The 27,062-nt window shown below is 33.0% G+C and overlaps 1 protein-coding gene across 1 annotated transcript; it reads right to left on the bottom strand.

Moving 5' to 3' along the window:
• Window positions 1-20,858: 20,858 nt before the first annotated feature.
• Window positions 20,859-22,811, bottom strand: LOC131862584 (nuclear transport factor 2-like). Its single transcript, XM_059215066.1, has 9 exons — window positions 22,770-22,811; window positions 22,529-22,666; window positions 22,035-22,323; window positions 21,793-21,953; window positions 21,545-21,686; window positions 21,334-21,455; window positions 21,195-21,260; window positions 21,039-21,105; window positions 20,859-20,929 (listed from the first exon to the last, which is right to left on the bottom strand). The coding sequence occupies exons 1-9, from the start codon at window positions 22,809-22,811 to the stop codon at window positions 20,859-20,861; spliced, it is 1,098 nt and encodes a 365-aa protein (XP_059071049.1).
• Window positions 22,812-27,062: the final 4,251 nt, after the last annotated feature.

Raw genomic sequence — 27,062 nt, 5'->3', positions numbered from 1 at the left:
TGTCAGCATTGGATTGCGGAGGACTTGATGCAAGTCTATAAAGAAGCTAAAATTAATGGCTCATTGGGGGAGGATGTAAATACAGGGGTCATAAAACTTATTCCTAAATAAGGGGACATAACATTGATAAAAAATTGGAGGCCTATCACCTTGTTAACTGTCTGTTATAAAATTCTTGCCAAGGTTGTTGCACAAAGGATAGAGAGAATTATGCCTAAGATTATATATCCTACTCAGACAGGATATGTAAAGGGAAGATACAGTCTGGAGAATCTCCTCACATGTTGGGAGGCTATGAGATGGGTTAAAGAGTCTAGACAATATGCAATCATTCTACTATTGGACTTTGAAAAAGCATATGATAGAATAGATTGGGGTTTTTATCAATATGGTGATGGAATGCCTTGGGTTTCTAGAAAACTACTATAGGCAGGTCAACATACTAATAAAAAATGCTAAGGCCTATGTAGAAATCAATGGTGTGAAATATGATAGGTTTTTCCTTTCTAGATCAATAAGGAAGGGATGCTCCCTTGCCCTTGCACTTTATATCATTGTTGCTGATGCTCTGTATTATATCCTAAGAGATTACTCAACCTCCTCGGGTGTGGATGAAATTAAGTTACCCAATGGAAGAAATCTCTCTAACATCCAGTTTGCAGATGATACCACAATTTTAACTAAATTGAAAGAAGAAAATCTAAATGCACTTTTGTACAAACTAGAGCTATTCTGTGAAGCCTCTGGTGGAGATATCTCAATGGCTAAATCTACTCTCCTAGGATGGGACGAGGAACCCCCAATTTGGTTAGATAAATACTCCTTTAGGTAGGAAGGACCTAACCAATTGATTAGATACCTTGGTATACCTTTTGTAGTAGAGCCCAAGCTGAAAGCTATGTGAGAGTGGGTTAGAAGTTAAATTGATAAAATTTAAGGAAACAGAATATATAAGCACCACCTTACCATTGGAGGGAGAGTTACCTCATCATTGGAGGGAGGGTTCAAGTTTGTCAAAAGATACTATCTTCCTACAACATTTATTATACATCTTTACGAAATTCAAGCAATTATAAGTTTAATTATATCCAAAAGATCATTTGGTCTAATGGAAAATGAGGGAGAAAGAATCGTGCTATTAAATGGAGTTGGTGCACTATGAGCAAGAACATGAGAGGAATCGGCTTAAAGGATTTAAGATGGAAAGGCAATGCATTAGCTTCTCAATGGATAGTCAAAGCTCTTAGCAGAGAAGAACAATGAAAGGTTTTGATTAGACATACCATTAGTAGGGCCATGTCTATAAATAATCTAAATAACTAACCCTTATTGTAGTGTACTATTTCAGTTGCTCATATGTGGTGTTGCAAGCCTTTATTGTAGTGTACTATTTCAAATGATATTCTACTAAATGATTCACTCCCTTGTGTAATTTAAATTTAAATTTTCTATTGACTCTATATATCCTTAGTTTTATATTTGATTCTATTGACTTTTATAATCCTAGTAAAATTTAAATTTTCATGTTCAAGGTATAGAGTGTGCTTTATTCTAATATCTATGGCTAATATTTTTTCCACCTATTGTTAAAACTCCTCCTTTTAGTGTGTGTAGTAGGTCCTTTGTATATTTGAATGGGCCAAGAAATATTGTGTCATTTTATTGTGTATGATGCTCAATGTGTTGCAATTTTAGAATTTATTAATTCGTGTATGGATAGAACTTTCTCATTTGGTTTGTTGACACTAGTTATTTAGTTACAAAAAGTTGATTTCATAGCATCTTGCATAAATAATTAGTTAAGGAGGGGTGTATCCTTAGCAATTGTTTGTGTCAAAATTTGGTTCAGAAGAATTCATGATGAATAATTAGATATTTTTGGGTCCTTTTGTTTGGATGAACTCTTTTGTTATTAACCATTCCATATCATTACTATTGATATTGGGTCATCTATAGATGAAATAGTGGGAGAGGAAAAAAGGAAATTGCAATGCATGATATGTTGACCACAAACCTATAAATTCTTCTACTACTTTGGATAGATAAATTGCCTCCTTATGAACTAAAAATGTGGTTGACGTTAGAGAGTAGAAACTCTTATCTTTCTTCTACATGGATGTTCCTCACAACTTTGATGAACTTGGTATGATGGGTAGGAGTAATTTTGAAAAAAACTATAGTTCGTGTTATTGTAGCATCTTATCTCCTTGTGGGTTTTAGTAGTTGATTTTATAGATAAAAATAATTGACATAAAAAATTTCATGTAACAAGGAAAATATGGTACTTGACTCAAGCAATTTATTAACTAGGTAGGATGTTGCGTTTGATACTATTCTATCCCACTTTATAAGGATGAAATGAAAAAACTCCTTCAAATGAATATACAAGGCATTAGAAAGTCATACTTTATTCTTATTTACTTCTCAATCACCACCGTTACTGTTTCTTTCTCAAATTGGTGTTGCATTGCATGTTCTAATTTGAGTTACAATAGTGAACATTAAAGAACCCATAACTCGTACAACCTGAGTTGGCCTAATGGTGGAGAATTTGTGCTTTTTAAAGAGAGGTCACAAGTTCAAATCCCACAAGGGGGTAGGGTATGTACACCTTATTGGCTTCAGCCCATTACCGATAAAAAAAAAAAAAAAACCCACAATCCATGCTACCTTTTACATTTCATTAAAATAAAAATTATTTTGAGTTTGGCCATTGTGGATAATATTTAAAGAGAGCATGGTATTTTGTTGAATACATTATAATTTCCAACATGTATTTGGTTAAATTTAAGTTGTTAACTCAAATTGGAAAGTCTTTGTATTCTTTGCATAAACACACTCCTTAATTGACATATTAGGCACAAAAAATGTCAGTCAACTCTGAATGTTTAACATTTTTAAGACTAAAACCGTAAGCTTAGTGTGTGTGATTTAAGCCATTCCACCCTATAGTAGATTTCCATACAGCATTCCATAGCTCTCATTTTGTTATACGCAAGAAAAATGCAGGCAAATATTTTAAAGTCTGGCTTTAAGGTTTAAAGTTTGCTTAGCATATTTACTTTATTGATATTGATATACTAGTTTATCGGTGTCGATAACATATTTAATAATAATTATAAGAATAACCAATTTATTTCAATTTAGGCATAAAAAATAAGACATAATTATAAACTCTTTATTTTAATATGGAAATCGATGCTTTTCTTTTCTACTCTACTTTTGTGTTTAGCTGGTATTGGTAACACTAAATTTTAGATATACCCTTATAAGAAAAATGAAAATTAATTAGTACGTGGAATTCAACTTTTAAATTGAGTACATTTGTATAGATACTGCAAATTATCAACCTTAAAAGTCTCTGTCTTAGTACTTTGCCTTGTATGAGCAACTTAATTTTTCTACAGCCCTGTACTCAATCTTCAAGACAACCTAAGTATCTAACTTCTTGATAGGAAGCACAAAAAGATTTCTCAAATTGGTTTGTTTGGAAAAAAATGTGATTTTCTTATTCATTACAAAGATCATTGACAACATTCTTGAGCTTTTTCTTCTTTTTAATCACATTAGTACATCAATATCTCTCTTTATAGGAAAAAGGTACCCATCTTCAACCCTGATCACTTACCCCAATGCATAAATTTTGTCAGTCTTAAATCTCTATGAATTTCTATTTAAATCATAGGTCGAAGAAGGCACAATGACTCCCTAAATCGATTTATTACAACCAATCCATAAACCTTAAATATAATTATAATAACTTTAGTGTCATAAAATTGTGACCCTTGCAATTTTTGACCATAATAAGGTCCCCACACATGAAAAATTGAATCCCTTAGCCTGATTGGAGACTAGAGACTTGCTGAGCCCTTGAAAAACTGCATATTTCTTGCTCCCCACTCTGCCTAAACAAGCATCCCGTCCTAGAAAAAAAGGCAGGACAGGGGCATGCTGCCCCTGTCCCTACTCTATTTTGGGGTATTAATCCTCAAATTATGCTTTGGTGGTTGTGCATTGAGCAGGTAAACTCCCCTAGTGTCCGCCTATCATGGAAAATTAGTTCAATAACACTATTTGATGAGTATATAAGTTGCAGTCATTTTGGGGAAGGAAGTTTCATAAGCGAGAAGTTCACGAGATCACGCATTGAAGCATTCAAGAATCACTTTCAAGTATTGAGCATCTCAAGTCTTCTTTCAAGGATAGGTGTTGCATTCAAGTCAAAGATTCAACCATTGAAGAGGAGATTCATTCCAACATTCAACTTCATATGAAAAATTCTATCAACATATCTATAACAACCTCCCTTGAGGTGATTTACTTTTCAATCTTTCATTTACGTTTACTTGCAAGTACTTTCTTTCATCATTTGGTTAATTCCAAAACTGGTGTTTGAAATGAAGGCAAACCCCCAATCCCAACCCCTTTTCCTCTCTTTTCTATGTGTAGGTTGTAGGTGTGCAACTGTACTTTCGTATTTGGAATCCATTTGCAGAGGCGAAAGAATCATTTTCCTTTCACGGATTTTTTTGGAGGACCGTGTACACATTTCACCACGGTCCGGGCAACTTTTGGTCAAATTCCAAGGTGACTTCGTCTCGACATATTATTACCAGGTCCTGGTGCACAACTTCATCCTACACTTCTATCTCGACTTACAACAAGATCTTTGTCACTTTATTCACTTAGTCATTAGTACACAATTCAATAAATTCAATCTCATTCAAGAAGAGAGGAGTAACCTACCATTCCCACATAAATCAGAATATTACCTCCTTCTCTGGAGGTTGAATCTAGTGCATTTTCCCCCATCTTCTAATGCAATGAGTGAAAAGTATTTGAAGGGAAATCCGAAGTGAAACTTCCATCTCTCTTCGGAGGGAAGAAAGGCTTTCCTCTAGATCTCTCATTCGCTCATTTTTCCCAACATTACATTTTGGTGAACGCGACGTCTTGCATTCTTTCCTTGGAACAAACTTGGAAGTTTAATTTTTATGCACACTTAGTGGTTAATTCATTCAAAACACTTGTTTTAAAATTGAAATTGAACATGTGTTTATCTTGCTATTGTCTTACATCTAAAAATTGCTTTGTTTGACAAATTCAATTTCCTCCTTGTCTTGTTTAATTTACAAAATCAACTTTACAAAATTAAGTGGTTAATTGTTCAAACCCTAATTTTCAAACATTATCATGAACTTGTGCAAAAGTTAAACTTCCATTCAATTTTCAGATTTGTGACTATATTTAGATTTGTCTTCATTCCTACAATTCAAATTTTTTATTTCCCTCTTCTTTTCCAAATTCAAATTTCAAAAATTAAGTGGTTAGGTCATAAAACCCTAGTTTTAAAAATTAATTGGATTTTGTATAAGTTTCAAACAATTTCATTCAAATTCAGATTTATAAACATTTTCCAAGGTTTCCCTATGCTTTAGGTTTTACCCTTTTCAAATTTGCAGTCTAATTCCCTTTTCTCTTCAAAACCCTAATAGAGTCCTATTTTCACATTTGAACCTTAATTTTGCCTATCTAGAAATCGCAAAATCTGCCAATTTTATGGGGTTAGCTTTAAAATCATCGTAATATTCATCCCTGAAGATTTTGAAAAAAGTTGGTCGGCTTGTGTGCATTTTCTACACAACTTGCTGTATAGAAGTCCTATCTCTATAAAATTTCATCCCCTCAGTCGATAGGCTGGTGACTGGGGGAATGAGGCTCTGATCAACCAATACCTTCCACCCATGGAGGATAATAGTCCCATCTTTCTAGTGCTTGCCAAAATAGTTGGTAACATCCCTCTTAGGACCCTTCAACCTTTCAATTTAAGGGGTAAAACCCCCTTTCTTCAGAAGCCCCAAGAGCTTTTCCTTTTTCTCTAACTGCACACAATTGGGTGGTTCGGTTCTCTTCCTAGTGCCCCCCTTCTCTGCTTCTCTTTGTGAATAGAAGCACACAACAAATGGTTAAGAGTTTATCTCACTTGAGTTTTCTCCTTTCCTCTTTGTAATCAGGGTCCTGATCAGGCTTTGTTGCTAGGACCCATAGCTCTTGTTAATTAGACTTAATGGGGGGTGTCAATACAACAAGTTAACTTTCTGTTCCGCTGCATAATGTTCTATTCGATTTGTGAAATAAGGAGAATTGTGCAGGGAAAAGGTGTTGCATGCTTGTTTGCATGTAAGCTAACGAAAATAAGTGCACTTTAAACCCTACCTCTTCCACCATAATTTCTACTCCCATGTGTTATTTATTCATTTCAAATCATACTTTTTTAATAATATAAATAGAAAAATTTAATTATTGTTTGTAGCTGTATTCTTTGTTTTTGCAAATTTTTCTTCTTTTTCTAGCTAGAATTATATTTTGTTTTGCAGGATTAGCCATAAGGATCAAGATCACAAAGGTCTAAATCTAGCTCTTGTTTATCATTAGTCACTTACTTTCCATTTCAAACTTGTTTTGATATCATAGTCTCCATTTGCATCATCACATTTAAGTATCCAAAGTCTTCAACAATGTGCAAGCACTCCAAATTGCAACCTGCACCTTTAGAAGTAACACACCTTTTAAACAAAAAAGTTCAGGTGTGAGGATTCTTAAATTTGGTGGGCAAATCTCACCATAAAATCCTATCGACTAATAACATATTCATTTTCAAATAACATATTCTTATAGAGAGGAAAGATTCTAAGAGGTTATAAGAGAATTATAGTAAATAATTTAGTTTTCGATTATTTGTTCCTCCAAGGAAGGATACCATTCCATCCATTTAATTCAATATTTTAATTAATTTATCCAATTAATGCATACAATTAAATATTTTTAAACTACTAAGTTTTTAGAGTTTGTATTTAGATTCTAAACATGTATAGTTTTCAAAAATTTTAAAAATGATTTATTAGAAAATTAATTCAACATGTCATCCTCTCTCTTCCTTTCACTTGGTTCTCATTTTCATTGGAAAACTTTGGGTTTTATTTTGTCTATGATTTGATCATGGATTTGACATCTATGTACAAGAAATTAACCTTTGGCTCCATGATTGGTGAATGCAGATGGAGTTCCATCTTCAACACTATCTAGTTGGTATTTTCATGTTGGTTCCACCTTTTGATTTCAATTGCTACTGAAGGGGTCAAGGGAAGTACTCTAGGTAATGGTTTCTCACCTAAAAAGTATTTACATGTTTGGAATAAATAAAAGATAATAATTTGTTATTCAAGAATTGCTCCAATGGAGGTGAAGGGGTAGGAGGTGATTGATAGTGATAATATCTTTATGAGAAATATTTTGATTTGTATATTTTTCCTATTATACTCTCTTTCTAATCTACATAAATTGATTTTTTAGCATTCAAATCCTCTATTTTGGGGGAAAGATGATGCTTTATCATTCTTCTAGAAATTTTTGGTGGTATTTTTTGATTCTTCTAAACATCAACAGATTGTGTGTGATCCATTAGCTTGATTAGATTTGCAATCCTTGTTCTCCTTCTTTCAACCCTAAAAAATTATACTTATAATTTACTTATTATTCATTAATGGTGTTTTCAATATGAAGGCTATTGGGGGGTCAACATAACAATAAGGTGACGGTTCTTGGAACTATGTTATCTATTGGTGCTCTTCCCCTAGTATTACATATGTTCTCTAAGGCATAGATCTAATTTTGTTGGTTGTACTTTACTACTTTTTTTTTTTTCCGTTATGTGATTTTTTATGCTCAAAGGCTGGTGGTGTTTGTATATATTAAGGGGAGATCATCAGTTCTAAAATGACAAACTTTACATTGAGCATCTTCATACAACCAACTTTAGTTGGAAGCAAGCAAACATTTTGATGTCAAATTAATTTTTGGTAAGTCCTCTATTCAAAATGTTCCTATATAAATGTTCCTTCTTGTTCTACAATAGTGATAAGATGTTCTAGTATGTCAATTATATACATAACAAATACTCACATAAATGTACACATAGTCCACTCACAACAACTAGTGGATTTTTTTTAATGCCAATAACTTATTTGAAAATCAAAATCGTTGTTCAAGTACTGTGTTGATGAAACATTTTAAGAAAATCAAGTTCAAATAACAGTTAAATCTTACCCTCGCCCAACTTATTACAACATTAAATTTGTCTCTAAGAATACGTAATCATTAAGCTTATTCCTAGGAGGTCTCCCTTCAGGTGATTTCCTGAGAAGGCCCAATGCTTCACCTCTATGAGCATCAACTAGATGCAATGAGTGCTAAGTAGACCATTCATTATCATGAGAGATGGGTTCTTGTGTACTACTACTCATGAAACATGGGTCAATGAGTTTGTCTCGAAAACTACATAATTGAATATTGATAATAATATGATAATTTGGTTTGTTGTGGAAAATATATCCTACTTATAAATTGATAAGCTTAAGGGGCTCTATTATAAGTGGGTTCAACCTTGGAGGAAACTCCATTGTTAAGAGTGTCCGAGTTGGAGTAATACTAGGATGGGTGACCTTCTGGGAAGGCCCAATGTTTCACCTCTGTGAGAATCACCTAGATATAATGAGGGATAAGTGGACCACTCATTCTCATGGGAGATGAGTTCATGTGAACCACTACTCATGAAACGTGGGTCAATGAGTTTGACTTGAAAACTATATAGTTGAATCTTGATAGCAATATCATAATTTGACTTGTTATAGAAAGTACCTCCTACTTATCAATTGATGAGCTTAAGGGGCAATATAATGAATGGTCTATAATCAAGGACAAAATGGGCCCAAAGGAATACAAAAGGGAGAGATGTTTAAAATTTGAATTACTTGAAATACTGGCAAGGGAAGAATGTTATTGGAGGCAAAAATCAAGGGAAGTATGGCTTCAAGAGGGGGAAAGAAATACAATTTTTTTTCACAAGGCCTCAATAGAAAAAAAAGGGAGAAGTAAATTTATGGAAATCAACAAGATTGATGCAACAAGAACCCAAAATTTGGAAGAAGTTAACAAAGAGGCCACAAAATTATTTGAAACAATGTTAAAGGAAAAGTCACAAGGGAGTAAGGAAATGAGGGGAAAATTTGTGGATACAATTCCCAAAGTAATATCAGAACAATAGAACCGGGAGTTTTTTAAGGCAGCAACAATGGAGGAAGTTAAAACAACAATATTTCAGATGAATCTCGACAAGGCTCCTGACCTAGATAGATTCTCTGCTAGATTATTCCAATGTTTCTGGGAGATAGTGGGCCAAGATATACACACTTGACAGTGGAGGAAACAAGGAAAAAGAAGAGGGTATTAAAGGAAATGAACCACAAACCACACATTCTTTGCACTAGTCCGAAAGAAGAAGATGGTAAATTCTATGCAAGATTTTAGACTGATTTCCTTATGCAACACTACATACAAAATAATATCCAAAATTATTGCCAACTGTTTTTAAAAAGTCTTAAATTTTGTAATATTAGAAGAACAAAGTGCCTTTGCCCCTAGGAGTTCAATAGTGGAAAGGATAATAATAGCCCATAAAGGATTCAATCATCTAGAAAATCAAAATAGCCAGGGATGATCATAAAATTGGATATTATGAAAGTGTATGGCTCGATGGAGAGAGAATTCCTCAAGGAAATTCTAGACAAATTTGGGCTGATGAAGGATTGGATTTGATGGGTAAATGGGTGCATATCAACTCTAACCTTTTCAGTGTGGATGAATAGTGGGGCTCATGGTTTCTTTAATTCTAGTAGAGGTATAAGACAAGGCGACCTGTTATCTCCCTTTGTATTCATAATTATGGGAGAGGCAATGGGTAGGGGGATAACTAAACTAGGGGAGGAATCAAATGGTATGGAATTAAGGTAGTTGTTGGTGAGGCCTCGGTGACACACTAGAAATTTGTAGATGATACTATGTTGTTTGGACAATCAGACAACTAGGAAGCTAGGACTATTAAGTCACTACTCAATAAATATTTTTATGTCTTGGGACAAAAAATTAATTGGAGTAAATCGAAGGTCTTCTTCGTCAATACTCAACCAAGTCTTGCAAGGGATTCGACCAACATCCTAAAGCTTAAAGTAGCTAATTTTCTAGGAAAGTTCTTGGGCACACCACTCTTTGAAGGGATTAATAAAAAGGAATACTGGATGAACATAGTTTCAAGCTACTTAGACAAGAAGATTCTGTGGAAAGGTAAATGGATTTCCTCAGTAGGAAGATTGCTTACGATAAAATCAGTGCTTTTGACACTCCCGGTATACTCCATGTCCTCTCTAAAATCCCTGATGGAATAGATGCAGAAATGAAAAAAATCATGAAAAGATTCTTTTGGAATGGCATGAATGACCAAAACAGAATACCCCTATTAACATTGGACAATAAATGCAAGCCAAAAAGAGTAGGACGTGCAGGACTAAGAAACTTGTTGATAATGAATTTGGAAATGGGAGAAAAAGTTGTATGGAGACTATATACAAATAGTAACGAGAAATGGATTAAAATCATAAGAAAGAAGTATGTAAATTCCAATTACCCGATTAGCATTCTCAAAGTAAGAGATTCTCCTAGAGGCTCGATAGTGTGGAATTACATTTTAGAAAGCTGGGATATAATAACAAGATATATCACGTGGGAAATAGTAAATGGAGAGCAAGGATTATTTTGTAAAGACTCATGAAATAATTATAAAAAATTTGGAGGAATATCTGAATTTGGAAGACATAAGAAAAGAGACCCTATTGAAATGGGGAGAACAGGTGAAAGATTATGGGATAATTATAGTAGAAAATGGGACGATAAGTTGGTCAACAATGTTGAATGAAATACCGAGTCTTTCTTTATTTTCTCAACAATGTTGAATGAAATACCAAATTCTCTAAAGATACATAGTTTTATAATAAAGTATTCTTGTTGGCATTTTACTACAAAACTCCTTAAGATTTAAATCTATGTCAAATTTACTCAATTCTTATAATTGGCGTGTAAACACATCCTTCCCTTGTGATGATAATTTAAACATCCACAACCCCACTAGAAGATTTATATGTAGCAATCCAATACTGGCAACTAGTTTATTCTCTCACCTTGTAGTCCTCAGCTACATTACAAAATATTTTAAAAAATCTAGACATTAGCCAAAGATCTATTGGCATATCCTTAGTTTTATATTTGATTCTATTGACTTTTATAATCCTAGTAAAATTTAAATTTTCATGTTCAAGGTATAGAGTGTGCTTTATTCTAATATCTATGGCTAATATTTTTTCCACCTATTGTTAAAACTCCTCCTTTTAGTTTGTGTAGTAGGTCCTTCGTATATTTGAATGGGCCAAGAAATATTGTGTCATTTTATTGTGTATGATGCTCAATGTGTTGCAATTTTAGAATTTATTAATTCGTGTATGGATAGAACTTTCTCATTTGGTTTGTTGACACTAGTTATTTAGTTACAAAAAGTTGATTTCGTAGCATCTTGCATAAATAATTAGTTAAGGAGGGGTGTATCCTTAGCAATTGTTTGTGTCAAAATTTGGTTCAGAAGAATTCATGATGAATAATTAGATATTTTTGGGTCCTTTTGTTTGGATGAACTCTTTTGTTATTAACCATTACATATCATTACTATTGATATTGGGTCATCTATAGATGAAATAGTGGGAGAGGAAAAAAGGAAATTGCAATGCATGATATGTTGACCACAAACCTATAAATTCTTCTACAACTTTGGATAGATAAATTGCCTCCTTATGAACTAAAAATGTGGTTGACATTAGAGAGTAGAAACTCTTATCTTTCTTCTACATGGATGTTCCTCACAACTTTGATGAACTTGGTATGATGGGTAGGAGTAATTTTGAAAACAACTATAGTTCGTGTTATTGTAGCATCTTATCTCCTTGTGGGTTTTAGTAGTTGATTTTATAGATAAAAATAATTGACATAAAAAATTTCATGTAACAAGGAAAATATGGTACTTGACTCAAGCAATTTATTAACTAGGTAGCATGTTGCGTTTGATACTATTCTATCCCACTTTATAAGGATGAAATGAAAAAACTCCTTCAAATGAATATACAAGGCATTAGAAAGTCATACTTAATTCTTATTTACTTCTCAATCACCACCGTTACTGTATCTTTCTCAAATTGGTGTTGCATTGCATGTTCTAATTTGAGTTACAATAGTGAACATTAAAGAACCCATAACCCGTACAACCTGAGTTGGCCTAATGGTGGAGAATTTTTGCTTTTTAAAGAGAGGTCACAAGTTCAAATCCCACAAGGGGGTAGGGTATGTACACCTTATCGGCTTCAGCCCATTACCTATCAAAAAAAAAAAAAAACCCACAATCCATGCTACCTTTTACATTTCATTAAAATAAAAATTATTTTGAGTTTGGCCATTGTGGATAATATTTAAAGAGAGCATGGTATTTTGTTGAATACATTATAATTTCCAACATGTATTTGGTTAAATTTAAGTTGTTAACTCAAATTGGAAAGTCTTTGTATTCTTTGCATAAACACACTCCTTAATTCACATATTAAGCACAAAAAATGTCAGTCAACTCTGAATGTTTAGCATTTTTAAGACTAAAACCGTAAGCTTAGTGTGTCTGATTTAAGCCATTCCACCCTATAGTAGATTTCCATACAGCATTCCATAGCTCTCATTTTGTTATACGCAAGAAAAATGCAGGCAAATATTTTAAAGTCTGGCTTTAAGGTTTAAAGTTTGCTTAGCATATTTACTTTATTGATATTGATATACTAGTTTATCGGTGTCGATAACATATTTAATAATAATTATAAGAATAACCAATTTATTTCAATTTAGGCATAAAAAATAAGACATAATTATAAACTCTTTATTTTAATATGGAAATCGATGCTTTTCTTTTCTACTCTACTTTTGTGTTTAGCTAGTATTGGTAACACTAAATTTTAGATATACCCTTATAAGAAAAATGAAAATTAATTAGTACGTGGAATTCAACTTTTAAATTGAGTACATTTGTATAGATACTGCAAATTATCAACCTTAAAAGTCTCTGTCTTAGTACTTTGCCTTGTATGAGCAACTTAATTTTTCTACAGCCCTGTACTCAATCTTCAAGACAACCTAATTATCTAACTTCTTGATAGGAAGCACAAAAAGATTTCTCAAATAGGTTTGTTTGGAAAAAAATGTGATTTTCTTATTCATTACAAAGATCATTGACAACATTCTTGAGCTTTTTCTTCTTTTTAATCACATAGTACATCAATATCTCTCTTTATAGGAAAAAGGTACCCATCTTCAACCTTGATCACTTACCCCAATGCATAAATTTTGCCAGTCTTAAATCTCTATGAATTTCTATTTAAATCATAGGTCGAAGAAGGCACAATGACTCCCTAAATCGATTTATTACAACCAATCCATAAACCTTAAATATAATTATAATAACTTTAGTGTCATAAAATTGTGACCCTTGCAATTTTTGACCATAATAAGGTCCCCACACATGAAAAATTGAATCCCTTAGCCTGATTGGAGACTAGAGACTTGCTGAGCCCTTGAAAAACTGCATATTTCTTGCTCCCCACTCTGCCTAAACAAGCATCCCGTCCTAGAAAAAAAGGCAGGACAGGGGCATGGTGCCCCTGTCCCTACTCTATTTTGGGGTATTAATCCTCAAATTATGCTTTGGTGGTTGTGCATTGAGCAGGTAAACTCCCCTAGTGTCCGCCTATCATGGAGAATTAGTTCAATAACACTATTTGATGAGTATATAAGTTGCAGTCATTTTGGGGAAGGAAGTTTCATAAGCGAGAAGTTCACGAGATCACGCATTCAAGCATTCAAGAATCACTTTCAAGTATTGAGCATCTCAAGTCTTCTTTCAAGGATAGGTGTTGCATTCAAGTCAAAGATTCAACCATTGAAGAGGAGATTCATTCCAACATTCAACTTCATACGAAAAATTCTATCAACATATCTATAACAACCTCCCTTGAGGTGATTTACTTTTCAATCTTTCATTTACGTTTACTTGCAAGTACTTTCTTTCATCATTTGGTTAATTCCAAAACTGGTGTTTGAAATGAAGGCAAACCCCCAATCCCAACCCCCTTTCCTCTCTTTTCTATGTGTAGGTTGTAGGTGTGCAACTGTACTTTCGTATTTGGAATCCATTTGCAGAGGCGAAAGAATCATTTTCCTTTCACGAATTTTTTTGGAGGACCGTGTACACATTTCACCACGGTCCGGGCAACTTTTGGTCAAATTCCAAGGCGACTTCGTCTCGACATATTATTGCCAGATCCTGGTGCACAACTTCATCCTACACTTCTATCTCGACTTACAACAAGATCTTTGTCACTTTATTCACTTAGTCATTAGTACACAATTCAATAAATTCAATCTCATTCAAGAAGAGAGGAGTAACCTACTATTCCCACATCAATCAGAATATTACCTCCTTCTCTGGAGGTTGAATCTAGTGCATTTTCCCCCATCTTCTAATGCAATGAGTGAAAAGTATTTGAAGGGAAATCCGAAGTGAAACTTCCATCTCTCTTCGGAGGGAAGAAAAGCTTTCCTCTAGATCTCTCATTCGCTCATTTTTCCCAACATTACATTTTGGTGAACGCGACGTCTTGCATTCTTTCCTTGGAACAAACTTGGAAGTTTAATTTTTATGCACACTTAGTGGTTAATTCATTCAAAACACTTGTTTTAAAATTGAAATTGAACATGTGTTTATCTTGCTATTGTCTTACATCTAAAAATTGCTTTGTTTGACAAATTCAATTTCCTCCTTGTCTTGTTTAATTTACAAAATCAACTTTACAAAATTAAGTGGTTAATTGTTCAAACCCTAATTTTCAAACATTATCATGAACTTGTGCAAAAGTTAAACTTCCATTCAATTTTCAGATTTGTGACTATATTTAGATTTGTCTTCATTCCTACAATTCAAATTTTTTATTTCCCTCTTCTTTTCCAAATTCAAATTTCAAAAATTAAGTGGTTAGGTCATAAAACCCTAATTTTAAAAATTAATTGGATTTTGTATAAATTTCAAACAATTTCATTCAAATTCAGATTTATAAACATTTTCCAAGGTTTCCCTATGCTTTAGGTTTTACCCTTTTCAAATTTGCAGTCTAATTCCCTTTTCTCTTCAAAACCCTAATAGAGTCCTATTTTCACATTTGAACCTTAATTTTGCCTATCTAGAAATCGTAAAATCTGCCAATTTTATGGGGTTAGCTTTAAAATCATCGTAATATTCATCCCTGAAGATTTTGAAAAAAGTTGGTCGGCTTGTGTGCATTTTCTACACAACTTGCTGTATAGAAGTCCTATCTCTATAAAATTTCATCCCCTCAGTCGATAGGCTGGTGACTTGGGGAATGAGGCTCCGATCAACCAATACCTTCCACCTATGGAGGATAATAGTCCCATCTTTCTAGTGCTTGCCAAAATAGTTGGTAACATCCCTCTTAGGACCCTTCAACCTTTCAATTTAAGGGGTAAAACCCCCTTTATTCAGAAGCCCCAAGAGCTTTTCCTTTTTCTCTAATTGCACACAATTGGGTGGTTCGGTTCTCTTCCTAGTGCCCCCCTTCTCTGCTTCTCTTTGTGAATAGAAGCACACAACAAATGGTTAAGAGTTTATCTCACTTGAGTTTTCTCCTTTCCTCTTTGTAATCAGGGTCCTGATCAGGCTTTGTTGTTAGGACCCATAGCTCTTGTTAATTAGACTTAATGGGGGGTGTCAATACAACAAGTTAACTTTCTGTTCCGCTGCATAATGTTCTATTCGATTTGTGAAATAAGGAGAATTGTGCAGGGAAAAGGTCTTGCATGCTTGTTTGCATGTAAGCTAACGAAAATAAGTGCACTTTAAACCCTACCTCTTCCACCATAATTTCTACTCCCATGTGTTATTTATTCATTTCAAATCATACTTTTTTAATAATATAAATAGAAAAATTTAATTATTGTTTCTAGCTGTATTCTTTGTTTTTGCAAATTTTTCTTCTTTTTCTAGCTAGAATTATATTTTGTTTTGCAGGATTAGCCATAATAATCAAGATCACAAAGGTCTAAATGTAGCTCTTGTTTATCATTAGTCACTTACTTTCCATTTCAAACTTGTTTTGATATCATAGTCTCCATTTGCATCATCACATTTAAGTATCCAAAGTCTTCAACAATGTGCAAGCACTCCAAATTGCAACCTGCACCTTTACAAGTAACACACCTTTTAAACAAAAAAGTTCAGGTGTGAGGATTCTTAAATTTGGTGGGCAAATCTCACCATAAAATCCTATCGACTAATAACATATTCATTTTTAAATAACATATTCTTATAGAGAAGAAAGATTCTAAGAGGTTATAAGAGAATTATAGTAAATAATTTAGTTTTCGATTATTTGTTCCTCCAAGGAAGGATACCATTCCATCAATTTAATTCAATATTTTAATTAATTTATCCAATTAATGCATACAATTAAATATTTTTAAACTACTAAGTTTTTAGATTTTGTATTTAGATTCTAAACATGTATAGTTTTCAAAAATTTTAAAAATGATTTATTAGAAAATTAATTCAACATGTCATCCACTCTCTTCCTTTCACTTGGTTCTCATTTTCATTGGAAAACTTTGGGTTTTCTTTTGTCTATGATTTGATCATGGATTTGACATCTATGTACAAGAAATTAACCTTTGGCTCCATGATTGGTGAATGCAGATGGAGTTCCATCTTCAACACTATCTAGTTGGTATTTTCATGTTGGTTCCACCTTTTGATTTCAATTGCTACTGAAGGGGTCAAGGGAAGTACTCTAGGTAATGGTTTCTCACCTAAAAAGTATTTACATGTTTGGAATAAATAAAAGATAATAATTTGTTATTCAAGAATTGCTCCAATGGAGGTGAAGGGGTAGGAGGTGATTGATAGTGATAATATCTTTATGAGAAATATTTTGATTTGTATATTTTTCCTATTATACTCTCTTTCTAATCTACATAAATTGATTTTTTAGCATTCAAATCCTCTATTTTTGGGGAAAGATGATGCTTTATCATTCTTCTAGAAATTTTTGGTGGTATTTTTTGATTCTTCTAAACATCAACAGATTGTGTGTGATCCATTAGCTTGATTAGATTTGCAATCCTTGCTCTCCTTCTTTCAACCCTAAAAAATTATACTTATAATTTACTTATTATTCTTGATATAAAAATTTGATTTCAAAGGGTTATTTTATGTTTCAATTTTTTTTTTTGTTATTTAAGAATGGATTTGAAATGATACGTTGGTATATTACAGAATCATGTTCATGTAGAATAAAGATTTATCCAATCATTTATCTTCCTATTTAAAATAATTCTGTGAAAATATGCAACCAACTTTTTGCAAGATAAATAAGATTGTTTTTAAAACTATTAGTAATAAAAAAATTATTTAAAAAAAATAATAATCAAATTTACACAATTTTCACCTATTAGAATATTGTATAAAAGGATGGAGGACAACATGGGCCTCCATCACCATAGTGGGGTGTTTTATTTATTTTTTACTTGTACAAAATAAATTATTTTACAGAGATCTTAGTAGTGAGCATGTATCTTTTAGTGAGGAATCAACTAGGATAAAGATAACATGAATATTATTTAAAAAAAATGTCAAATTATAAATGTGGTAGATTTTTTAAATTATTGACCATGTAGATTTTTAACATCTACATGGTCATAGCCAGATATGAAAGTGATTAACTAACCAGAGAATGTTAAGTTTCTCATATATTTTCTACTCAATATATCTATAGTTTTGAGATAGTAGTCTTATATAAAGATAGATTACTCACTAAAAGTCAACAAATTAAATTTATTGTGGTTGATATTTTTTAAAGTTATTTTGAAAATGTTGTAAACTAGTGTTGATATTGATAGCCTACGGCATTTGAAAAGTATTCTTTTTAATAATTAATTTAAAAATTAAACATTTTTAATCCGTGAAATTGTTATTAATTAGTAAAGACAATTACGCATGTTAATAAATGGTTGATAACTTGATAATCATGTAGATAATATTATCCACCAAACACAAAATAAAATAGAATAGAATAGATTGAGGTTTTTATCAATATGGTGATGGAATGCCTTGGGTTTCTAGAAGACTACTGTAGGAAGGTCAACATACTAATAACAAATGCTAAGGCCTATGTAGAAATCAATGGTATGAAATATGATAGGTTTTTCCTTTCTAGATCAATAAGGAAGGGATGCTCCCTTGCGCTTGCACTTTATATCATTGTTGGTGATGCTCTCTATTATATCCTAAGAGATTACTCAACCTCCTCGAGTGTGGATGAAATTAAGTTACCCAATGGAAGAAATCTCTCTAACATCCAGTTTGCAGATGATACCACAATTTTAACTAAATTGAAAGAAGAAAATCTAAATGCACTTTTGTAGAAACTAGAGCTATTCTGTGAAGCCTTTGGTGGAAATATCTCAATGGCTAAATCTACTCTCCTAGGATGGGACGAGCAACCCCCAATTTGGTTAGATAAATACTCCTTTAGGTAGGAAGGACCTAACCAATTGATTAGATACCTTGGTATACCTTTTGCAATAGAGCCCAAGCTAAAAGCTATGTGAGAGTGGGTTAGAAGTTAAATTGATAAAATTTAAGGAAATAGAATATATAAGCACCACCTTACCATTGGAGGGAGAGTTACCTCATCATTGGAGGGAGGGTTCAAGTTTGTCAAAGTATCTTCCTACAACATTTATTATACATCTTCACGAAATTCAAGCAATTATAAGTTTAATTATATCCAAAAGATCATTTGGTCTAATGGAAAATGTGGGAGAAAGAACCGTGCTATTAAATGGAGTTGGTGCACTATGAGAAGAACATGAGAGGAATCGGCTTAAAGGATTTAAGATGGAAAGGCAATGCATTAGCTTCTCAATGGATAGTCAAAGCTCTTAGCAGAGAAGAACAATGGAAGGTTTTGATTAGACATACCATTAGTAGGGCCATGTCTATAAATAATCTAAATAACTAGCCTTTATTGTAGTGTACTATTTCAGTTGCTCATACGTGGTGTTGCAAGCCTTTATTGTAGTGTACTATTTCAAATGATATTCTACTAAATGATTCACTCCCTTGTGTAATTTAGCACATAAAAATTTATGATGTAAGATAATCATAACATTTCTTAACATTAAATATTATTTAAAAAAATCATAACATGGTAGGTAAGTATTTCATCAATAAAATGGTATATAATCATTTCACCATATGAAATCATTTCTTTTAAAAAAAAAAATTGCGCGAAACAAAGTTTAAATAAAAACAATTTAAAAAAAATATAAATTTATATAATTAAAAAAATTAATTTATTTTGTGTTATAATTTATATAAAACAAATTTATACATATATTATCTAACTACAATTTTCTAATAATTATACATTTGACATATTTCTAACATTCACTGTATACAGATACTTCTTCTATACATTTCAAGCTCTAAAAATATACAAGTTATAAATTTAACTATTATAATAGATTTATTTTATAAAATTTTATTGAAATTTTTTCCCGTATCATTATATTTGGCCCTAAAGTTTAGCCCACTTCTATAATATTGATCTACTTTAGCTTAATTAATACAATTATTGATAATATCACACATAATCTATAGTACTTTTGTGGTTCTCTATTTTACCACCTTCTTGTGAGTGATCACCTTAATAAATTTTACAAAAAGACCTAATCTAGAATCTATAATACAACATAATTCACATAATTCCCTTCCTTACGATTATAATCCTATTATTCAACTTAGCAAACATGATCTTGCGTGTTTAGTGTTTTTTTTTCTAATCCTAGGAATCTATCATTTCATTTGTATACAAAGGTCTATTTCCATGCTTATAGTATCATACCAAGTTTCAATTTTTTGTTATTTACATACACCACAATAAACTTCCTTTAGGATCCTTTTCTAATTTTTAATCTCAACAAATGACCAATTTTATTCCTTGTATTATAAGAAACTCTTAAAGTTTTATTTATTCAAGTAAACATTCATTAACAGATTTTAGTATATGATTCGAATATTTTCTCATCTAATATATCTTATGAAAGTTGGTAGTCATGATATGGTCCATTCAATTCTCTATTTTTCACATTTGACCCATCTAATATCACCAATAAAATATCCTTAAAACCTTTAATATCTTTGAATAAGATATAAAACATAGAATATTATGAAAATAGAATAATATAAAAGGTAAAACAAGGTGTGGAGGAGAGAATCTAATGGAACTCTTTAACAAACTATACAGAGTTCTAATTACATATGATGTAGATTATACCTTTTATAATATTCATGACATATGATGTAGATTATACATTTGACATATTTCAAACCTTCATTGTATAAGATATAACAAAATTTTATATATAGATAACAAAAATAGAACTCTTTAACAAACCATACAGAGTTCTAATTACATTTACATTGATGATTCTTCGAAATTTCAAATCACCATCAGAAGCGATTGGTTTTCGAGACCCAGTAAAACCAGCTTCGGAGCCAGCACCTTGCTCAGGATCCCTTCCAGTTGCAGCGTGGTTCCAAATTCATGACCAGCTGCAGAGTTTCCATCCGCCCTTGCGGGGTCTCTATCTCAATCTGGGCAAGGTGACTCTATTATTGTCTATGCTCTCCCATGCCTATGCCTTTGCCTTTGTTTATACTGGTTATGCCTCTACGGGGTAAACTGCTTTAGATTAGACCAAGTATGAATAAAAAACATGTACTTCTTCTGTACATTTGAAGCTCTCGGAAATACAAGTTAGAAATTTCTTGCATAGCCATTGCGTCCTTGACGATCGCCTCCTCTCTTTACGCCATTTGGAATATTGTCTTTCCATGGTAGAAATCAATCAGTAGGAGCAGAGAAAAACAATTATATTTGAAGACTATATTACATTATATGAATAGATAATAACTTAATTAAGGCTTTGCGAAATACCTCTGAAACCAGCCAACCTTTTCTTTTCAACATATACGCGACGCCCAGAGATGACAATAGGAGATGCCTGCTTACAAAATATAAATACAAGTTTTATGAAAATAAAGATAAATACAATATCTAATAACACTAAATAATTCGATACAAATTAAGTACCTTTACAGCACTCTCCACAGAAGTTGATGATTGGAACTCAATGAAACCATAGCAAAAGTTTTTTTCCTGCATTACAGTATTTAAACATTACAGAAGGAAAAGAGCAGAAAACAAGCGAGATTTGTTTTCAAAAACATACCTTGTTGGCTCTGATTTGAATTCCACCAGGCTTTATAGAACCATATTTTTTAAACTCTTCTTCAAGCAAAGTAATTGTAGAATTCCATGGCAAATTTCTTAAATGGATTGAGTTCTCATTGACTGTAAGTTATATGGGATTTCAAGGTTAGTGAGAAATTAAGAACCTGAAAGATACAATTAAAAAATGGTGAAGGGAAGATTATGGTAACCTGGGGCTTTTCCAGAATTAGAGTTCAAGGATTGTGATGTTGTATGTACTTGTGATGGTACATTTGCTTTCAGTCCGGTATTTATTGGAAATTTCACCACAACGGTTGGCCTTTGAATAGGATGTGGGTTCTCTTTCAAAAGCTGAACATTCAAAGAAAAAAATATCAGTAACATCATATTCTACAAACGCTCAATGTATGAAAGGGCTTTGAAGTGCTCGACGTGCATTCAAAATGTTTATACTTACGACTGCTAGAAAACTCATTTTTGTTGTTTCTTCTGGTGGTGAAATAGTTTTCTCAATATCCTTAAGCTGTTGTTCATTCTCAACAGTTTCAGTAGCATGTTTATTTTCCAATTTCGAAGGTTGTGATTCAAATCTTTGAATTTCTTTTGCAGGAACTATCTCTGCTAAGACACAGAAAGGCTGCGATTAAAGAAGATTCTACATCGAAAAATACTGAAAGATAGAAGAAGAGACCATTTTACCTTCCTGCAAAGGCTCATCACAAACAGCATTAGCCGACATATAAGTTTTGTCTTCTGAATACTGGGATTCTTCCAAATACCGAAATGCATCGTTTAGAACAAAATAGCCTCTCTCCTGTGGTGCTAAAAAGAAAGACTGGGCAAATTTTCTTTCGACATTCTCGTGCCCTAATATGATCCCAGTTACCAATATGATATAAGATTCATTATAAGCTTCTTGTGAATCCACAGTTCCTATTTTAACCGCATTTCCCTCATTGAGCGAAGACACTACATTGTTTTTAATAGCCTGTTGGTAACAACCATTCAAAACAAGAACAACATTATGTCTGCAAATTTGATTGAATAAAGAAATGTAAACTTAAACCATGCATAAAAATTAAACTTCGAAGGTATCTTGTAGTTGCATGCCATATGGTAATATTGTATTTCAAAAATGAATTTGTATGATTTGAAACTGTTTTACACTGAATCTAGTGCAATATTTGACTTACTTCTAGGGTTGTTACATGCAACAATTGACCATTGGGTTCAGGGCGGGTGATAGTGCTGCAATCTTTGTAGAACTCGTATAGCTTATCTGGACAGTTGTTTAGAACACAGTAATACTGGTTCACAAATTCGTTTGCAACCTACCAAACCAAAAGTGTTAATGAAATAAACTCCAAGCCCAACGCAAATGATCCAAACCCAAAACCACTTTATAAGAATAACAAGATGGTATAGTATTCATACCTCAGAGGCAGGAAATTCTCTTTGTAACTGCTGGGATTCCATCCTTCTGCATTGGAAATGATAATCAGTTGCATGTTAAAGTGTGTTGAATCTGCTAACTATCCCAATCACAAGTCTAGGAAAAATTGCAAAAGAGAAAATAAAGAGAATATGTAGAACATAATTCCTGTTGCAGACCTTGTATGGATTTTAACTGTAAAGAGTTGCTTTTCAGTGAATGTGAATACTTTCCACACCTTTTAAAACCTCTCAACTGATTTAGTGGACTGAATTGAAATTTCGAAACAGCCTAAATATTTTTCTCACAAGCGCAGATAAAAGGAGGCATAACAGCAGAGTACGAGTTAGTTTGCTTTTCTTTTCCTTTTCCAAATATATTTATAAGGCATAACAGGCGTGTCTTTTGACTAAGAGAATCGAAACTATTGAATTTTGGGATGATAACGTTTGTATGGCCATAATTACCTATTCCTATACAAGTCTAGTCTAATACAACAAGACGCACACATAAGTAAAAATGACGTTAGATTAATTAATTTAGAGTGAGGATTGAAATATTAAATGTTAAGAGAGTAATTGCAAAGAAAAGTATATGTAGTTCTATGGAAGATGTGTGGAAATGTGTTTGATGTGACATTGATTCTAAAGATCAGATGAAGGAAAATATGTAACTTAAATTTGTTCATTATATCACATTTGTTCTAGGGTATTTTCATAGGGAAGAGCACCAGTAGTCGTTATAGCTAACTTCGTGCACCCACAGATCCTAAAGGGTACGTCGTATTTTGGTTTTTTTTAGTCATCTTCGTATGCGACTTAACTGCTTATAGCTATTGATCTGGCTTCTGGGTAGTAACGATGCATCCTCTGGAATCAGTTATGCGCACAAAGGTAAAAAAGTACACATTTCAAAGTGTCGCCTGATACCTAACTAAAGATGTTCCAGTAACCGTCAACTCAAAATTGCTAGTACTTGTTGACAAATGTCAAAATAGCGATGCACAAAGGTTCCAATAGTGGTGCACAAATGGGACAAATGTTCCAATAGTTGTTCACAAATGGGCCAATTAATTACAAAAAAAGATTGGCTATTGGTACAAAACAAATTTATTAATGGTGTTTTCACTATGAAGGCTATTGGGGGGTCAACATAACAATAAGGTGACGGTTCTTGGAACTATGTTATCTATTGGTGCTCTTCCCCTAGTATTACATATGTTCTCTAAGGCATAGATCTAATTTTGTTGGTTGTACTTTACTACTTTTTTTTTTTTCCGTTATGTGTTTTTTTATGCTCAAAGGCTGGTGGTGTTTGTATATATTAAGGGGAGATCATCGAGTCTCAATTTAGGCATAAAAAATAAGACATAATTATAAACTCTTTATTTTATTATGGAAATCGATGCTTTTCTTTTCTACTCTACTTTTGTGTTTAGCTGGTATTGGTAACACTAAATTTTAGATATACCGTTATAAGCAAAATGAAAATTAATTAGTACGTGGAATTCAACTTTTAAATTGAGTACATTTGTATAGATACTACAAATTATCAACCTTAAAAGTCTCTGTCTTAGTACTTTGCCTTGTATGAGCAACTTAATTTTTCTACAGCCCTGTACTCAATCTTCAAGACAACCTAATTATCTAACTTCTTGATAGGAAGCACAAAAAGATTTCTCAAATAGGTTTGTTTGGAAAAAAATGTGATTTTCTTATTCATTACAAAGATCATTGACAACATTCTTGAGCTTTTTCTTCTTTTTAATCACATTAGTACATCAATATCTCTCTTTATAGGAAAAAGGTACCCATCTTCAACCCTGATCACTTACCCCAATGCATAAATTTTGTCAGTCTTAAATCTTTATGAATTTCTATTTAAATCATAGGTCGAAGAAGGCACAATGACTCCCTGAATCGATTTATTACAACCAATCCATAAACCTTAAATATAATTATAATAACTTTAGTGTCATAAAATTGTGACCCTTGCAATTTTCGACAATAATAAGGTCCCCACACATGAAAAATTGAATCCCTTAGCCTGATTTGAGACTAGAGACTTGCTGAGCCCTTGAAAAACTGCATATTTCTTGCTCCCCACTCTGCCTAAACAAGCATCCCGTCCTAGAAAAAAAGGCAGGACAGGGGCATGCTGCCCCTGTCCCTACTCTATTTTGGGGTATTAATCCTCAAATTATGCTTTGGTGGTTGTGCATTGAGCAGGTAAACTCCCCTAGTGTCCGCCTATCATGGAAAATTAGTTCAATAACACTATTTGATGAGTATATAAGTTGCAGTCATTTTGGGGAAGGAAGTTTCATAAGCAAGAAATTCACGAGATCACGCATTCAAGCATTCAAGAATCACTTTCAAGTATTGAGCATCTCAAGTCTTCTTTCAAGGATAGGTGTTGCATTCAAGTCAAAGATTCAACCATTGAAGAGGAGATTCATTCCAACATTCAACTTCATACGAAAAATTCTATCAACATATCTATAACAACCTCCCTTGAGGTGATTTACTTTTCAATCTTTCATTTACGTTTACTTGCAAGTACTTTCTTTCATCATTTGGTTAATTCCAAAACTGGTGTTTGAAATGAAGGCAAACCCCCAATCCCAACCCCTTTTCCTCTCTTTTCTATGTGTAGGTTGTAGGTGTGCAACTGTACTTTCGTATTTGGAATCCATTTGCAGAGGCGAAAGAATCATTTTCCTTTCACGGATTTTTTTGGAGGACCGTGTACACATTTCACCACGGTCCGGGCAACTTTTGGTCAAATTCCAAGGTGACTTCGTCTCGACATATTATTACCAGATCCTGGTGCACAACTTCATCCTACACTTCTATCTCGACTTACAACAAGATCTTTGTCACTTTATTCACTTAGTCATTAGTACACAATTCAATAAATTCAATCTCATTCAAGAAGAGAGGAGTAACCTACCATTCCCACATCAATCAGAATATTAACTCCTTCTCTGGAGGTTGAATCTAGTGCATTTTCCCCCATCTTCTAATGCAATGAGTGAAAAGTATTTGAAGGGAAATCCGAAGTGAAACTTCCATCTCTCTTCGGAGGGAAGAAAGACTTTCCTCTAGATCTCTCATTCGCTCATTTTTCCCAACATTACATTTTGGTGAACGCGACGTCTTGCATTATTTCCTTGGAACAAACTTGGAAGTTTAATTTTTATGCACACTTAGTGGTTAATTCATTCAAAACACTTGTTTTAAAATTGAAATTGAACATGTGTTTATCTTGCTATTGTCTTACATCTAAAAATTGCTTTGTTTGACAAATTCAATTTCCTCCTTGTCTTGTTTAATTTACAAAATCAACTTTACAAAATTAAGTGGTTAATTGTTCAAACCCTAATTTTCAAACATTATCATGAACTTGTGCAAAAGTTAAACTTCCATTCAATTTTCAGATTTGTGACTATATTTAGATTTGTCTTCATTCCTACAATTCAAATTTTTTATTTCCCTCTTCTTTTCCAAATTCAAATTTCAAAAATTAAGTGGTTAGGTCATAAAACCCTAATTTTAAAAATTAATTGGATTTTGTATAAATTTCAAACAATTTCGTTCAAATTCAGATTTATAAACATTTTCCAAGGTTTCCCTATGCTTTAGGTTTTACCCTTTTCAAATTTGCAGTCCAATTCCCTTTTCTCTTCAAAACCCTAATAGAGTCCTATTTTCACATTTGAACCTTAGTTTTGCGTATCTAGAAATTGTAAAATCTGCCAATTTTATGGGGTTAGCTTTAAAATCATCGTAATATTCATTCCTGAAGATTTTGAAAAAAGTTGGTCGGCCTGTGTGCATTTTCTACACAACTTGCTGTATAGAAGTCCTATCTCTATAAAATTTCATCCCCTCAGTCAATAGGCTGGTGACTTGGGGAATGAGGCTTCGATCAACCAATACCTTCCACCCATGGAGGATAATAGTCCCATCTTTCTAGTGCTTGCCAAAATAGTTGGTAACATCCCTCTTAGGACCCTTCAACCTTTCAATTTAAGGGGTAAAACCCGCTTTCTTCAGAAGCCCCAAGAGATTTTCCTTTTTCTTCAGCTGCACACAATTTCATTGTTCGGTTCTCTTCCTAGTGCCCCCCTTGTCAGCTTCTCTTTGTGAATAGAAGCACACAACAAATGGTTAAGAGTTTATCTCACTTGAGTTTTCTCCTTTCCTCTTTGTAATCAGGGTCCTGATCAGGCTTTGTTGCTAGGACCCATAGCTCTCGTTAATTAGACTTAATGGGGGGTGTCAATACAACAA

The sequence above is a fragment of the Cryptomeria japonica genome, unplaced genomic scaffold (assembly GCF_030272615.1).
Source record: "Cryptomeria japonica unplaced genomic scaffold, Sugi_1.0 HiC_scaffold_48, whole genome shotgun sequence".
Classification (NCBI taxonomy): Eukaryota; Viridiplantae; Streptophyta; class Pinopsida; order Cupressales; family Cupressaceae; genus Cryptomeria; species Cryptomeria japonica.
The sequence above is the reverse complement of the archived record's forward strand: the minus strand, read 5'-3'. Positions and strand labels throughout refer to the sequence as shown.